Source organism: Suricata suricatta, chromosome 14, assembly GCF_006229205.1.
Source record: "Suricata suricatta isolate VVHF042 chromosome 14, meerkat_22Aug2017_6uvM2_HiC, whole genome shotgun sequence".
Taxonomy (NCBI): Eukaryota; Metazoa; Chordata; class Mammalia; order Carnivora; family Herpestidae; genus Suricata; species Suricata suricatta.
In genome coordinates, this window is record NC_043713.1 from 12,187,757 (window position 1) to 12,205,195 (window position 17,439).

General features: G+C 48.4%; 1 protein-coding gene across 2 annotated transcripts; it reads right to left on the reverse strand.

The window, feature by feature from the left end:
* Positions 1-355: 355 nt before the first annotated feature.
* On the reverse strand, positions 356-9,788 carry LOC115278082 (serpin B8-like). Of its 2 annotated transcripts, none has more exons than XM_029922510.1 (6): positions 9,220-9,788; positions 7,568-7,705; positions 5,760-5,877; positions 4,187-4,329; positions 2,681-2,833; positions 356-881 (listed from the first exon to the last, which is right to left on the reverse strand). In XM_029922510.1, the coding sequence occupies exons 1-6, from the start codon at positions 9,385-9,387 to the stop codon at positions 477-479; spliced, it is 1,125 nt and encodes a 374-aa protein (XP_029778370.1). In that variant the 5' UTR covers positions 9,388-9,788; the 3' UTR covers positions 356-476. The 2 variants fall into 2 exon arrangements, with proteins under 2 accessions (XP_029778370.1, XP_029778371.1); XM_029922511.1 differs by lacking the exon at positions 9,220-9,788 and adding an exon at positions 6,529-6,614 and having other exon boundaries at positions 7,568-7,655.
* Between the last annotated feature and the right edge of the window lie 7,651 nt (positions 9,789-17,439).

Below are 17,439 nucleotides of genomic sequence, written 5' to 3' on the forward strand. Positions count from 1 at the left end.
ACTCAAGGGTTATGGCAAGAAGACCTGCAGTTGTTGTCTTGATGAGGACCATGTGAGGTGGGAGAGATGCAGGGCAGTCTGAGCACAGTTCTGAGGTCACTGAACGATGGGAAAGTGAATGGAGGGCTGGTGTGGGAGCCCTTGACCTGCTCCTCAAGACACCCACAAACAACAAGAAGGGACTTCGAGAGGAGCCGGCCATCCTCTGATAAGTAGATGAGGGCAGAGTCGGTGGGAAAGAGGAGCTCCCAGAACCCTCCAGAACACGCAGAGCCTTCTCAGCCCCAAACGTCACACACCTGATGCCTCAGTTTTCTCAGTGACTGTGGGACATTCGGTAAGAACATTCACATGCTTCCCAGGTGCACACACTTTATTCTGGCCTTCAGACCACTGTACCAATTGGGTCACAAGGAATCTGCATGAAAGCAAGGCGAGCAGACGGACAGAAGTGTGTGCACAAGACCCGCCCCTCCTCAGGGAGAGGAGAAGCGGCCGCAGAACAAGATGCTCCTGGTGTCATGGTGCACGATGAAGAAGAGGAAGGGGTGGTCTGCACAAAATCGTGGTTCAATTCTGCAGCACCGGGCATTCCTGACCACGGCAGTGGCCGCGGCCGCCTCCGTGCCCTCTTCGTTGACCTCTACAAAGCACTTGTGCGCGACCTTGGACACAGGCACGTTCTTCTTTGCTGACATTCCAGAAAAGTCTGCCTTGGCTTCCTCAAACGCATCAGTCATACCTAAACTTCGAAGAAAAGACTCCAAGTCATAACTCTCCTCCAGCTTCAATCGGGGAAGGAAAACTTGAACTTTGTCCTTAGTCATCGTTTCTGGATTTGTCCAGGCTCTGAACTTCTCATAGGTAAGTGTGTCTTCCACCTGAAATAATGAGGGGTCAGATCTTCAAATGTAGAGACAACAGCCCGGTGCCCGTGTCCCCACTTGGTACCCGTCCCCAGTGAGATGAGCTCTGGGCCAAGACAATCGACAGACATTGTCCTCTCATAAACACACCAAGATTTTCCCTCAAATTCTCGTCTTTTACCCTGTTCTGTGGATATAAGAGGAAAAGAGCTGAAACACACTTGGAACAGGGGAGGTGTGTTTGTTTTAACTGTCTGTACTAAACTCATTTCAAATATTTTTCATTTAGGAAGCTCTCATAGCTGATCAACTGTATCTGTGTGACGCACACGACTGTGAATGGAAGAAATGGTTTGACCAAAAAGGAGACAGAGCTTGGTTCAGAACTCTGGCGGGTGAAAGAGGGGAAATCGGGGATCATCTGAACAGGAAGGGACACATGGCTTTTGGGGACCAGGGAGAGCAGAAACGGAGAATTCAACAACACTGGTGCTTCTGGCATTCTTCTTTGTCTTCTTGCCTGCCCTGGGGTTCGCTTCCAAACCTCCAAGCCTCACCACTCATTCTGTCTGTCCACAGTGAAAAAAGAAACAGAGGAGAAGGGCCTTCCACTGCACCCCCCTTTCGCTTTACCCCCTGGAGCCCAGGTGAGTGCCCCTCCCCCAGGGATAGTTGTTTGGACACTGGCTCCAATTCCCAGACTCTCCTGATTCTCTTCTTAAGCAGCCATGCCAGATCTCATCCGCGACATACACAAACAGCTTTCTGCTTCCAGAGAGAAACCAGGGCAATCAGGCACCCCCACCCTCCACTTCGTGTGCCCTGGGTGTGCTGGAGCTGGCTAGTGTCTTTGGCAAGAGTGAACCGTTAAACCCTTGGTAGCCTAAATTCAGCCATGGAGTAATTACACCCCAGGAATCAGCAGTGTTAGAAAGGAAGCCTTTCCCCAGCCCCAGAGAGCCAGACAACACGCTCACGACCAGTCCTGCACCTCCTTACAAATTTGCGTTCTCCCTCCTGAACCTCGTTCCTTTCCCGTCATGGGAAGATGTCCATCTCCTCCTGTTTAAGGAACATTCTTCACCTGTACTTGAGACGTTGGCTACTTGAAGTGTGGTCCATGACCAGCAGCATTTGTGTCACTGGAATCTGGTTATAAATGCACAATCTCAGGCCATACTCCCCTAAGTCAAATTCTGCAGTTTAACAAGATCCCCAGGAGTTCCTTATGCACATTAATGCTTGAGAAACACGGCCCAGATCTATGCCTCTCCCTTTCTAGTTCTTCTGTTCAGTAATTATTGGGACCTCTGGGCACCTAGGTGGCTCAGTCAGTTGAGCATCCGACTCTTGGTTTATGATCCCAGATCAAGATCCCAGGGTTGAAGGATCAAGCTCCGCTTTGGGCTCTGCACTGATCATGGAGCCTGCTTAAGATTCTCTCTCTCTCTCCTTCTCCCTGCCTCCATAATAAAAAATTTAATTAAAAAAAATTTTTTAATTACTGAGTCCTCAACCAGCCCCTCCCCTCAGAATAGAGAGCAGTGTTCTTATATTTCTGGAACTCTCTCTCCTTGGTTGGCCTCATCAGAATGTGTCCTCACCAACAATTCCACTCCTAGATACATACTCGACAGAAATGCAAACACATGTTCACCCAAGACCTGAGAAGCTGTTCAGCCAGTCCTCATAATAACCCTACACTGGAAACTCCCCAAATGCTGTCTGATCGATGGACATAAAGACACGAGCACAGCTGCCTGCGTAGACGCGGCTGCCTGCGTAGACGCTCAGGCTCCCCGGCAAGGGCTTACCACGGCCAGATCGGTGTTGTCATCTGGCAGCAGAATGACCATGCTCATCTCCTCCCCGGCATAGGGCAGCTCCAGGACCTGCAGGTGCATGTCCTCCACGTGCCCCATTCTAAATTTAGCATGCTTAAACATCATCTGCACTGTCTTCTTCTCCTAAGGAAAATATGAAATTTAGATCAGATTACTGAAAAAGGAGCACAGCTTGCTAACATAAGGGAAATCTGATTTGCAGAACCCCTAGGTAGACATAAGAGAATTAGGATTTCTGCACATTATGCTGATAGATGTAAGATCTTCATGATGACATATTAGTAGTGAATACAACACTCTATTGTCCCAGGAGATCACATATTACCAGGTGAGAGAGAATAAAATCGACAAATAGAGAGAGACATAAAACTCTACATTATTTTTGGAAGAAGTTGTGTTTTTCTCTTCTGAGAAGATGCATTGAAGTCACTCCCAGTGACCTTACAGTTAAGAATTATTTAGCCAAGTTAAGGGAAGAATTAACTAATATTCAGGTTTGGGGGTTGAAGGATGTGGTTAGAAAAGATGTAGAGGCCACAGAGGGTTAAATTTTTATTTTGGAACAGTGCTCACTTATGTAATCAGCTTTACAGCTTTGGTTTTCTTGGGAAAGGACCTGGACAAGATTTGCAGTGTCCACCCTTGGTAAAGCTTGCATCAAATGTATTCTAGACCTTCAATGTGTGCAACATGCTACCACCAAGTTGATGAAAGTCAAATTTTAAGCTAATTGCTATTGATGCCAGACATTATCAGACTCAAAAATGAAACTGGATAAAAACCATTTTCTAAGCTAGGCTTTAAGTGTCAAGATCTGACATCCAGCATGGTGGCTACGGTTACTAATACTGTAGAGAACACTGGAAATCTGCTAAGAGAGTAGATTTCAGGTGCTCTCACCGCAAAAATACTACAGTAACCATGTGAGGAAAGTATTAATCAGCTTGACGGGGGCCATTGTTTCACTATGATACATGTATCAAAATCATCTCGCATCCCGTAAGCATATACAATTTTTCTTTTTAAGAAAGATCCAAAAAATAAAAAATAAAGACAAAATTGGCCTGAACATCTGCTAACACTTTTTTCCTTGTGTTCAGAATTGTATGGCTCTGAATTATAAAGCAATAAATAAGCATAGTTCTCACGGACATTGCAAGAAGGTGTCTGTATAAATACAGACGGTGATGGTACAATACAAACATAATTCCAAGGGTCAGAAGACAGTTTTGCTCGATCCGAATTAATATGACCGAAGATAGAAGAATCAGTTCGACAAAGGATACAAACACAAAACTGTCGATATAAAAATGAGTTCAGCTTTTCTCTTTCCCTCTCCAATAAAAGATACATGGGCATAAAATTCATTCAGAAATAGAGTATGAAATAAATTATAATATTTTCCATTCAATCACAATCTTTCCTGGTGTATTATTTTAAGAAAGTCATAGTATGCGTGAAAAAATATTTCCCTACCTGGTTGGTTTTAAAGGGCATTCCCCGTGTGAACTTTCTGTCAAATTGCTCATTCCACTTTCCTTTGAAATAGATGGCATTCACGAGAACCAGCTTTGTCAGTGGATCAACTGTCCCAGGAGCCAGTATCTCTGAAATCTTACCTGCAGAGAATACGGGAGAACTCGATTGCTATTTGCAGGGAGAGGGGAGGGGAATAAGCATTATTTTTCAACAATCTTCTTGACCTATAAAGTCTGACTTGGTTGATGCCCAGGCTGGAATCCATCTTCTTGGCACCTGAACGGCGCGATGCGTTGGGTATTGCTCGTCCTTAAACAACAATCTTGAAGCAGACAGGTCAACTATCATCTTACCCTCACTTTATAGATGGAGAAATTGAGGTCAGAGCATTTGCCTGACATCTGTGCCACCGACACGTAGGTGGCAGGTGGCTGAGCTGAGGCAGTAATAACCTAAGAACCTTGAGTCTAACTGAGTCTAATGGTAAGCTTCCCAACCACGGCACCATAATTTGTCAGCCACAGCACTACTAGCACGTAAAGCCAGATAATTCTTTGTCATGGGGAGTGTCCTATGTGTTGTAGGATGTTGAGCCAGACAGCATTTTCCCAGGTGTGACAGTCCGCCCTTGGCAGATGTTACCCAGGCGCTGATTCTGATCATTGCTCTACGCCAACCTTCAAATCTCATCTCGGTGGGGAGAAGCCTCCAGGGGATGAAGGAATACAGATCTGTAGATGTGTGAAAGCAGTCCTCCTGAAGGCTTGCATGGGGACAAAGGATTAAGGGGTGTAATAAAGAGGCCCAAACTGAGTTATCCAGTGAGACCGGGGACAAAGTGATCCCCAATGTCCTTTCTGGCTCTGGTATTTTGGGAAGACATACTGATGGTCAATTTGACAAAGAGGAAGTGAGTGGTGCAGGGAGAGTAGTATTTGGAGAACCTTCTAGTTTCCCCTTGTGACCTATCACTGCTGATCAACTGGAGAGTGAGAGACAACTGCACATGCAACGTAGGAAAACATGAAAGGCTCTGGCCTTCCAACGGTCATTATTTAACTGGCTTTCAGTGTAATCATGGCTGCTGCCTGGCATGCACTGGGCACACCATAAAGACTGAGGGACCATAAAGGTAAAGTGATTTAGCTTCCCCGCACGCACCCTTCTGGAAGTCTCTAAGTGGTGTTAGGGACTTGGAGTGCCGAACAGCACGCCCCTTTCTGCTGCACTCCCGCCAAGCACTGGCAGAGACACTGCTGAGAAGACAGACTGTGGCCTGGACAGGGGGGGCTGCCCCTCCAGAGTCTGCAGCAAAGTCGGAAAAAGCGGCGCTCTGAAAGTAGGTTGACGTATATTTTAGCAATCACCACTTTGCGATCTCATAAAGCCAAGAAAAGTAACAGAATTGCATTGCTGGCCTGAAAATCCAGCAAACACACACACAAGAACGGCACTGGTACCAGAGTCCCGGAGTATGGGGGAGGGGAGGACACCATGGAGGCCAGGCCCCCTCCAATCTCGGCTCTCTTTCCCGCAAGATGCCAAGTGTACTGCAGTGGGAATCGCTCACCTTCAGTCTTTTCTGTCACCCAGTCATTTATATGTCTCCTGCATTCTTCCATGTCCTTCACGAAGGACACCTCCTCCAGCTCTGCCTGGTAGAACTTCCGGCAGGACTCCCTGAAGGCCTACAAACACAGGACACCGCAATGACCCTGGTCAGCCAAGTGCCCACGGGTGTGAACACGCTGTTCCTCTGAACATATTTCAAGCATAAGTTCCTGCTCGGGCCATCCTGCATTTTAAGACTCATTCACGCAGTTGACAAGAAGGTGTGGACCGCCAACTCGGTGCCCCACCTGGTGCCAGCTGGCGGACACCAGGGGACATAGGACATCAGACCTGTGGTGGCTCACAGTCGGCCGGGAGGAACCACATCCACACACAGACTAACAAATGCTTTGAGGACGTGTATGGCGGCAGCCATGCACACAACCGCCACGAACACCCCAGTGGGACACTTGGGCTCCACACTGGCTTCCTGTTTGATTATCTGTCTGTCTGCCAGGCACTCTAACTTTCTTCTGCTCATTTTTGTATCACTGGCACCAACCATAATGTCTGAGATGTGTGAATGACCGGGACACTCCGTAGGGGAAGCAGATCACCTGAAATCGTTGGGTCCTCCTGGACTGGGATGTGACAGGTCTAGATCACCATGGGGCCACGGGGGTGGGGAGGTGGGATTAGGGAGAACAGTGGCAAGGGAGGAGCCTTGAAGGTAAGGTCAAATCAGGAAGGGCCTGTACCCAACACATGAAAACCCAAAGGTAACTCACCTCACAAAAACTTGGTTTCAGATATAATGTGCCTGGCAATTGGCTCCCATCCTCCGCCCATCTCCTGCTCTCAAATATTTTAGCTTCTACAGAAGAAAGAAAATGTAGAGAGAAAGAGGAGCCAAGCAACTGAGAAAAGGGGAAGGCAGCTCCCTGTGGCCCCAACAGTCCCCAATTACAATGCTCAAAGATCAGGCCGACGTTCAATGATGAACATCAACCAGGAGGTTCCTGGGATCCTCACTGCTTGTCATAGAAGACCCAGAATTATCTCCAATGAAACTTAAGTCCAGAGCAGGCAACCTCCATGGGGTAGCACCCAACAGCAGCCAAGACAGGGAGGTATTTGAGTCTCACAGAAGAATCCTTGGAACTGCCAGCCAGTAAGATGGCGGGTTTGCCTAGATCCCTTCATTAATCTGAGGTCGCATCAATCTGCATGGCATGATTTTTTGGACCTCACTAACTGCACTGTGGTAGCCTATTAGGAATTAACTACGAAGATTTAAACACCTGTTTCATGAGCCAATTTTCATTTTAGAAAAACTATTCCATCAGGAATGTGGAAGAATATGGCAGGACTTGGAGAGTTCCATTAGGGAAGAATTAAAATAATGGTGTAGAAGATACAGTGAGAGTCTGCACCCAGGCAAGTTGGTGGAGATTCAGAAGAAGGGACAAATTTAAGAGGTTTTGAGAGACCAGCTCTGTGAGGACAGCCCAACAACCAGAGGTGACACTGGGGATAGCTACGTATGCACACAAGACAGTGTGGTCTCTGAAGAGAGGGGTTCACAGGAGAAGCAAGGTCTGGACGCAGGTGGATGGGCATATTGAGATTGACATCTGGAAGGAATCTATCAAAAATAACTTTAAAAAGGACATAATTCAGAGGCAAACACAAAATTCAAAATTACAATTACAGTAGCACAGTTCTGAGCACACTTATAAGGCAACAGAATTATACTTTATCTCTGTTCTTTCATAGTTTCTGTTTTATTTTCAATTTCCTTAACACCGATGTGTGAGAACAACTTACTGGAAAGAAGTCACACGTCTCCTCCCCGAAGAGTCTGTTGGCAGTTCTGAGCAGGTACTGAGTGCCAGATCTGTTCACCTCCGTGAGAAGGGCCCGGAAACCTTCGTGAATATCTCCACTTCTGTTCACACAAAGAGCCTAGTAACAGGAAACAAGGACCCAGACTCGGAACGTTGCCGCCATCTTGGTCCCCCAAAGAGCTACCTCCACATGCACCCCTGTGCTGAAACTCACAAAGGATCCCATCTTGAACAGAGTTTAGTTTAATCCTCACACAGCCCTTTTCCACCTGGGCGCTGTTGACTTTTGGGGCTATTCTGTGTGTTGAGATATTTTGCAGGATTTCTGGCCTCTACCCACTAGATGTCAGTAGCGCCTCTCAGTTATGATAACCAAGCTGCCCAGACACTGGCGAACATCCCCTAGAAGGCAAAATTGCCCGCGGGGGTGAACCACCACCCTGGCAGACCTCTCCCCTTAGAAAAGCGAGTGTGATGGGGGCCTGGGTGGCTCAGTCAGTTAAGCATCTGACTTTGGCTCAGGTCATGATCTCATGGTTTGTGAGGTCGGGCCCCACATGGGGCTCTGTGCTCAGCTCAGAGACCAGAGCCTGCTTCAGATTCTGCATCTCCCTCTGTCTCTGCCCCTCCCCTGCTCACACTCTGTTTCTCTCTCTCTCTCTCTCTCTCTCTCTCTCTCTCTCTCTCTCTCAAAAATAAATAAATAGTAAAGAAAAAAATTAATAAAAAATGAAGAAAGGCAGGTGTGATAACTCAGGAGGGAGACAGAACAGAACAAGTAGGTACTGGAATGAATCCAGCACGTCTCAGGGACCACAAGAGGGAGCAGAAATCAACAGAAAATACTTCATCAGAAACTTCACGTTAGCTCCCAGTTCAGAGCAGAAATTAAGGTTGTTCTTCTGTCTCCCAAGGGCCCCGGTCCACAGCCTCCCTCCTCCAGTGAGCACCTCCACAGGGCACCCATGCACCCCTGCTATTAATGGGAAAGTGGTGTGCATTGGCAATGTTTGGGGACGCTCCCAAGGTTGTCGAAGAAACTTAAGATGCAAAGAAGTTAAAGACTATTTCCCTCAGGTGTTTGCCGCTACTTCTTTGTAGCTCAGATCCCACAGCACCCAGTTGCCATCAGACCCTATATTCTCTCTAAATAATCCCAGAGATAGAAGTCCACGTTTATGTTACTTTCGTCTTCCACTTGCGCACAATCACACTAGAAAGAACCCATTTAACACAAAGTTCATTCATGCGGCTGCAATTCAATCTGATATAAAACATTAGCCAAAATTTAAAATTAAACAGAGTTGAAATTCTCGGACTTCCTGTGGGACAGAATTATAGCTTCCTTCACTATCAAAGTTGCGATTTTGCTATAACACATTGATGGCTTTATCCAGTGAAAATGACATAAGGACTCGATTTCTCCCATAAATGCTAAGGGTAGACGGTGGATCTTAAATAATTCCCATTTCCGCCCACATCTGCTCTTTTTCACACACCCCAGTGCCCCTCACCACCCAGCAGCCACACTGGCTTTCCTCAGCTGCTGTGAAGTGTGAAGAAACCACCTCTGTGGATCCAAAGAAAGAAAGAAGCCACCCACCGCCTGTCCTTTGCGGCAGGCAGGCATACCTGGCACATCTGGGTGGCGGTGTCTCCGTCGGCGCCCATGAAGAGCATGGCCAGGGCAGATGAGATGCTCAGGGGGGAGCAGAACACATTTCGGGAGCTGTCCTCTTTGCCCAACATTTTTAATAGGTGGATGGCAAAACGGCCATTTGCTTCACTGAGATCCTCCATCAGGGAAGGTCTGCACCAAAAGCACAACACGGAGGCATGTCAGCCACACCCACGGTCACGGCCTCTGGTCACCAGCACCCGTCAGCGGCCACTGACAGCACAGTCACACCCCCACAGACATCCACACCGAGTCTCCCGGGCCTCTGCTACCTTCCGTGGCATTAGGGACCTTGCAGATGTGATGGATGAATTAAGGATCATGAGATGGGGAGTTTCCTCCATCATCCAGGGGGGCTCGGTGTACCTACGGGGTCCTTAGAAGAGGAAGGCAGGAGGTCCGAGTCAGGAGGAGATGAGACCGCAGAAGCGGAGCTCAGAAGGACATGAGGCCACAGAGCAGGGAATGCAGGCAGCCCTGTAGGAGCTGCAAAGGGCAGGAAATGGATTCCTCTAATGTGAAGCTCTGGAGACCTATTTTGATGTAATTTTTTTATGTTTGTTTGTTTTTTTGTTTGTTTAGAAAGTAAGAACGCAAGCCAGGAGGGCACAGAGAGGGAGAGAAAGAATCCCAAGCAGGCTCCACACTGTCAGCACAGAGTGCCCAACATGGGGCTCGATCTCATCCACCGATGAGACAATAACCCGAGCTGAAATCAAGAGTTGGGATGCTTAGGGGCACCTGGGTGGCTCAGTCAGTTAAGCGTCCAACTTCGGCTCAGGTCATGATCTCATGGTTCGTGGGTTCAAGCCCCACATTGGGCTCTGTGCTGACAGCTAGCTCAGAGCCTGGAGCCTGCTTCAGATTCTGTGTCTCCCTCTCTCTCTCTGACCCTCTCCTGCTCTCGCTGTCTGTCTCTGTGTCTCAAAAAGAAAATAAATTAAAGAACATTAAAAAAAATTAAAAAAGAGTCGGATGCATAACTGACTGCGCCCCCCAGGTGCGCCTCTGTAGACTTATTTTGGACCTTGTGGCTCCAGAGCTGTAAAATAATCAATTTTACTGTGTTCACGCAGTGCACTCGTGGTAAGGTGTGCCAGCCTCAATAGGAAGCTAATACACGGGTTTATGCACAAAGTAGCCAATCGCAGGGCTGAAGGGAGATGCCACCCCCAGCCACAGGACCACTGCAGGGGCTGAGTCCCTTGAAGTCCCTCCCTTCGTGTCACAATGGCCAACACGTCTCAGTGCAGGGCTCTCTTGTTTTACAGGAATCTCTCCATCCCCACAATACACGAGGTCACAAGAGTTGGCCCACCCTAGAGACAGGGAGCCTGGGTGTGGCCCAGGAGCCTGCTCCAGATCCCACAGAGAGCCCTCAGGAACCTCAAGTCTCATCCCAGACCCTGTTCTTCATCGTTACACAAACCTATTGCTGCAAGCTCCCCCTCAGTTTGGTCTCTAGCATAATCTATAAACAGTGGCCTATTATCCATAAGTCTTCATAGGCGCCTGGGTGGCTCAGTGGGTTGAGCATCTCACTCTGGATTTTGGCTCAGGTCATGATCTCATGGTCTGTGAGTTCAAGCCCCTCGCCAGGCTTTCTGCTGACAGCACAGAGCCCTTGGGATTCTCTCCCCCTCTCTGCCTCTCCCTCTCCCTCTCTCCATCAAAATAAGTTTTAAAAAATAAAAATAAGTACATTTTTATAAATAAATATGACATTTCGGTCACCATGTCATGTGAAATCAACTGGATGGATTTCAACAATTTTTAAGGTGGGTTTAGGATGGTCTGACCTAAAATATGAGCTACTGGGAAAACAAAAAATTCACTTTGAACCAGGAGGACTCCAAAAAGATACTGTTTTCCATGGAGTGTATCTGGTTTGAAATTGGGGGGAGGGTGTCAGTCACCAATGGAGCCCATAAGCAGGGAAACAAAACATGGGTCCAAGTCTCAAGTCATCAGATGGACCCTCTGAGTCAGAGGCACCAATTCTGAGTCCAACCTTGACCTTCACCCCAGCTTACTCCTTCCCGCCTTGCTGACCTCCCTTTCCTTAGGGACTTTATTGAGACAATGTGTCACTGTAAATTGTTTCTCTACTCTGTTGAGATAAAAATACAGTAAAACCTTGGATTGTGAGTAACTTGTTCTGGGAATGTTCTGCAAGGGAAGCAAATGTTTCTAATCAAATTTAACTTGATAAACAAGAGATGTCTTGTAATTCGAGTGGTACATGATGCTGAACGTCACATGGTCATGCTGAGCCAATGGTTTCTTTCTCTCTCTCTCTCTGTCTCTCTCTCTCTGCAGGCCTGTGCATGACCGTCTCCCATGCTCAGGCCATGGCATTTGCCAGAAATCAGTGATCTTTCAGATCGTTGGAAGGTGCCCACAACAGGCACTAGTGTATTTTTGGTCACTTCAAAGCACCTACAGACAGTTCTTTGCTTTTTCATACAAGAGTGAGGTCAGGAATGCTTTGCTTCATTGCGGCTCAGGCTGTCTGCAGATCTAGACTCTCTCCTCTGCTGCCTTACTGTCAGTTCCATTAACTACAGTCTATGACAAGAGCTGATTAATACTGTACCCCAGTCAGCATCCGTTAGTGATACTGAAAGCCGTCTACACAATAACCCTCCATTCACCTTCCGTACATCAGCCACAGAGGTTTTCGAAGGCATGTGTGGGTTAATTTGTTTATTTTTCTTTCTATTTTCTTTATGATTTTATATTATATCACAGTATTGTAATTATTTTTATATAAATATTTTTGGGTTGTGGAATGAATCATCTGATTCATCCATTACTTCTTCTGGGGAAATTCGCGTTGATATACAAATGCTTTGGCTTACATGCCTGTTTCCAGAATGACTTACGCTCACAAACCAAGGTTTTACTATATTTTGAAATATCTCTTTCCTGTTTTAAACCCAAGATGGTCAGGCTTTCTCAACTGCTAGAAACCATTCCTTTAAAAATGGCATTATCAAGGGGCGCCCGGGTGGTTCATTCAGTTAAGCGTCAGACTTCAGTTCAGGTCATGATCTCACAGTTCGTGAGTTTGAGTCCCTGGTCAGGCTCTGTGATGACAGCTCAGAACCTGGAGCCTGCTTCAGATTCTGTGCCTCCCTCCTTGTCTGTCCCTCCCCTGCTCATGCTCTGTCTCTCTCTCTCTCTCTCAAAAATAAATAAACATTTAAAAAATAGAATTATCAGGGCGCCTGGGTAGCTCAGTTTGTTAGGCATCCAGCTCTTGATTTTAGCTCAGGCCATGATCTCGCAATTCATGAGATAGAGCCCCACATCAGGCTCTGTGCTGCCAGCTCAGAGCCTGCTTGGGATTATCTCACTCTCTCCTGCTTGCTTTCTGCCCCTCTCCTGATCACTCTCTTTATAAAATAAGTACATAAACTTAAAAACATGGATTTATCTAGGAAGACAGCTCCCCACTACCTCCCAGTCTCTGTGGGACTTCAGCAGCCTCCTTGCTCCAAGAAGTGAAAAGTTATTGCAGCTTGTCGGTTATAATTTCAGCCAATTATTGTAAGTCCTGCATGAGCTGTTTATTTCTATTCTGCCTTGTAGAAGGCAGGACAGCTATTCAGTAAATTATTAAAGTTCATCAACTTATCTTGCTTTCCCTTAGTCTCCTTGTGGTTCCAGTTGAAAACATTCTAGAAAATAAAAGGCAAATCATCGCCCATAGACCCCACAATCTATTGTTTTCCTATGACACAATCCTTCATTTCTACTTGTGTGTGTGTGTGTGCGTGTGTGTGTGTGTGTGTGTGTGTGTGTGTGTGTTAGCTCAACAATCTTAAAGCTGCAGAGAAAAATCGGTTCCCATTTGGAAAATTAGGTGAGAAGCAATTCCAAAAGTACTGGAATCTCCACCTAGAGATAAAGATCATCGTGTATCTGCCCATTTTCATAACCGAGGATCATCATTTGACCTTTCTTCTTCCAGTCCTGCTGAAGACTAGGAGCGCCTCCTAGAGCAGTCTTGCAACTGTATCCAACAGTTCTTTCCAAAGTATCTTTTCAAGACATAAGATGTCTCTGATTTAGGAAGGAAAAAAAAGTGTGATGTAGAACAAAAAAGACAAACCAAAAAATATAAAACAGGTCAAACCGGTGCAAATTCAGGTTTAAAAGTAACATTAAAACATCCGGGGTGCCTGAGTGGTTCGGTCGGTTCAGCATCCAACTCTTGGTTTTTAGGTCATGATCTGGTGGTTCACAGGTTTGAGCCCCGCATCTGGCTGGAGCCTGGCTGGGATTTTCTCTGTCTCTCTGTCTTTCTCTTTGTCCCTCTCCTGCTCATGCTCTTTCTCTATGTCTCTCAAAATAATTAAATAAACTTAAAAAAGAAGAAATCTATAAAATATCAACCAAGAGAATACAATAGTGACACAGCTCGCTCGGCAGTCTGCTATACTGAACAGGGCATCAGAGGACAGAAGCAGAAGTCTCCTCACTGTCCTCACCACTGGTGGCCTCTCCAGGACCTGCAGCTGCACGGTTTGAACCCAAGGGCCGCAGACCTGGGAAAGCTGATGTGTCTGCAGCAGGCCAGGGCCACACAGATCAGGGCTCAGCCTGCCTGCAGGCCACTCCCGTCCCCAAATTTCCTCACCTCAAATTTGCTGATTTTTCTGAAAATAAACAGTTAGGAACCAAAGGGATATGCGACGGTCACAGCACAGGGCCTACCAGAAGGTGGCGCCAAAGAAACCCAAAGGAGGAGGGACTTGGGTAAAGTGAAGGGGACAGGCAGGAATTTGGATTTGATTCTACCTGAGCTTAAGTTCAGGCTGGGGAGTGTGGTGTGTGTGTGTGTGTGTGTGTGTGTGTGTGTGTGTGTGTGTGTGAGAGAGAGAGAGAGAGAGAGAGAGAGAGAGAGAGAGAGAGAGAGAGAGAGATTGATTGATTCTGCAGGAACAGGCAAAGGAGTGAACCAGAACATCCCAGCGATTCCAACTTTCCATTTTAACTGCACTTAATGGTAAATCCCTTCTTCCGGTTTCTTCCACCTTTCCTCTTCATTTGCGCACCAGCAGGTGCGGGTCACTAGCAGGGTACTTGGCATCATCAGTATCTGCCCTGCAGCAATGACACACTGGTGCACACTCACCACAAGAGTACCACCGGGGCAGGAGCTGGGGCAGGAAAACCGAATGACTCTCTTCCCCCCACTTCCTCTCGGTGCCCCATCACACGTGTGCATTAAGCTTTTGAGAGGGTGAGACTTTAAACAATGGGGAACTTGCCCAGTAACTATGAAAAGGACTGAATTTCAAGACAGTACGAAACAGCGCCTCCGGGAACCAGTGCCATCACTGAACTGTGTCACAGAAACACAACAATGTGAAAAGAGTCCATTTCCAGGCTACAACATGAATTGGCATGAAGCTAGGGTTTCTTTGGTGAACACGGTCAGGACTGTCCTCAAGGCTCATGGTAAGACTAGCAGACTAGCAGACGGGAGCCGCAAGTCTGAGGCATCACTCCCCCCCCAACCGCCCTCGGGGGCCCTGAATGCCTGTGATGTCCCTGCTCCACTCCACCTTCTTACAGACACATCCAATGTGAATTCAGGCAAAGAGCATTGACACAGAACTTTCCTTCTATGGTTTAGAGAAGAGAATGAACAATAAATGCCATAATTCCTGACTGGGAGCTCCCAACCGAGGGACACACACATACGTGTGAGTTTCAGGCCAGCGTGGGCTCCGAAACTGGATAATTTACAAAGTGCTAAGGAAGTCCACGGGGAAGCGGAACGAATTCTCTTTAGATCCAGGGCGAGCTGGCTCTAAGGGGCTGGGCAGGGGATTCTGTGAGATGGGGACAGGGGAGGTGACAGCTAAGGCTGCAGCTGGGAGTGGGGCTGGCTGGGGGGGAAAGAACATGGCAGCAGGTGCACAGTTCAGGCACATGGGGTCCAGGGAAGGGGTCTCGGTGGTTGGGTGACAGGCAGGGCGTGCTGAGATGGGAAGTCTGAACTGGAAAAGCCAGGGATGGTTTTTAAACAAATGTCCTCCAGGCACACACTGGGCTTTAGGAAACTGCGGTGTCTTGGCGATGAGCCTGGTGGAAAGCCAGGGAAGCCGCTGCCCGCCCCCACCCCGCCCCCCCGCCGTCGCAGACCAGCCACTGCCAAAGGCCTAGGAAACGCAATCCCCAGCAGAAGGGGACACTGCTGGGTGACTGGTCATTAGAGGGACAGGGAGGAGGAAGTCAGGGGTTACTGCCCAGGCTGGTAAAAACAGGACGACAGGCCCCAGACAGAGTTGCTTAAGCTCAGCTCCAGATCCAGAGACTTAACCTAATTACATTTCGGCTCTCCCAGAAACGGAATCTTAAACAAGCCAATCAGGACCAGCCTGACCAGCTCCAGTGAGGTCATCTGCCTGACAGACCCCTGGCAGGGAAAGGGACTTTTGTGATGTTTTCCCCTGATAACTTCCTGGTCCTGCTCTCTTCTGCTTACAAATCTTTGCTTCTGTACAGTTGCTCAGCGCTCCTTTCCACCTGCCAGATTGGATGCTGCCCCATCCAAACCAATCTTACTTAAATCAATGTTTTTAGAAAATGCTTATTTACTTCTTTAGAGAGAGAGAGAGCATGCACGAGCAGGGAAGGGACAGAGAGAGAGGGAGAGAGAATCCCAAGCAGATTCCACGCTGTCAGCATAGAGCCGGATATGGGGCTTGACTATAGGACATGAGATCAGGAGCCAAAATCAAGAGTGGGACTTTGAACCGTCTGAGCCAACCAGGTGTCCCTGAACTTAACTTTTTAATACGTCTCAGTTTCTCTTTTAACACACTTGAAGCTAATTTTGCTTAGGGTGAGCCAGGAGCCATGACTGTATGAGGAGCCAGATGGAATGAGGAAGGTGATCCACCCCATTCGAGATGTGTGGAAGACACCACCCCTAGGAACCGTCACAAAGACAGCCAAGGGACCTCGGTACAGACAGGTTACTGAAGACGGGCACACGTCCATCTGGAGCAAGGGATTAGAGCCATCCGGCACTCAGATTGCCCAAGATTCTAGGCGAACGGGAAGAAATTACTCAGCACAGGGAAGGCATAAGAGAAGAAAGTCACCTAGTTGTTAAGAATTTCCAGTGTTTCAGGTAGAAAAAGGAGTAAACACAAGAAGGCAGGGATGCCCTGGAGGATCTGGGGCGGGGGGGGGGGGGGGGGGGGGGGGGGGGGGGGGGGGGGGGGGGGGGGGGGGGGGGGGGGGGGGGAACGGGGTGTGGCTGGGGACCCCTGGGAACAGGAAGGCTGGAGGATGACCGGAAACAGCACAGGGGGCGGGAGGCAAGTGGTGGGAACAGCAGGTGGGGAGTACCTGGGAAGCAGGGAGTCCATTAAATTAGTTACTGTGGCCGCAGATGAGGTGGAAACGGGCAAGGAAGCATTTTCTCAAGTTGAGGAAAAGCAGCCAACGAAGAACAGATGAAGGATGTGAAAGGGGGCGCCTGGGTGGCTCGATCGGCTGATAGTCAGACTTCAGCTCAGGTCATGATCTCACCGTTCGTGAGATCGAGCCCCACATCAGGCTCTGTGCTGACAGCTAGAGCCTGGAACCTGCTTGGGATTCTGGGTCTCCCTCTGTCTCTGCTCCTCTCCTCCCCTCACAAAAATAAAGATTAAAAAGTTTTTCAAGAAGAAAGAAAAAGAAAGAGAGAGAAAAAAAGAAAAAAGAAGACTGTGGAAGAAACAGAAAACAAGACAAAGACAATGGAAGAAAACCAGAGAACAAGAAGGAAGGAGGGAAGCCTGGAAACAGAGAGGAGGCAGAGAGGAGGGAGGGACCGCGGAGCCCGCAGACATTCTCCCGGGAGGTGGCGCCGACCCAGCACCTCCCCGGAACTTGTCCAAAGCTCCTGAAATTCCAGGCCCGGCTTCCTGGGTCGCCCCTGGGTCCCGCTGCACCGGCGGCGGCCCCCCCCCGGCACCCGCACCCGCGCAGGGCTTTCCGCCCCGCCTCTCCCGCCTCGGCGCCCCAGCCTCGGGGATCGGCCCCTCCCTCCGGCCGGCAAATCGGGGCGCGGCAGCGGAGTCACTGCTCGCGCGCCCCGGGACCCTCTCCTAGCCTGGGCACGTCTGCGCCCCGCGCTCCGGCGCAGGTGCCACCGCCCGCCCCCG

Coding starts and splice junctions, on each gene's coding strand:
- LOC115278082 (XM_029922510.1), bottom strand. CDS start 9,387: ATGGAGGATCTCAGTGAAGCAAATGGCCGTTTTGCCATCCACCTATTA. Junction 7,706..9,219: donor CCGCCACCCAGATGTGCCAG/GTATGCCTGCCT, acceptor TCCTGTTACTAG/GCTCTTTGTGTGAACAGAAG. Junction 882..2,680: donor ACAACACCGATCTGGCCGTG/GTAAGCCCTTGC, acceptor TCATTATTTCAG/GTGGAAGACACACTTACCTA.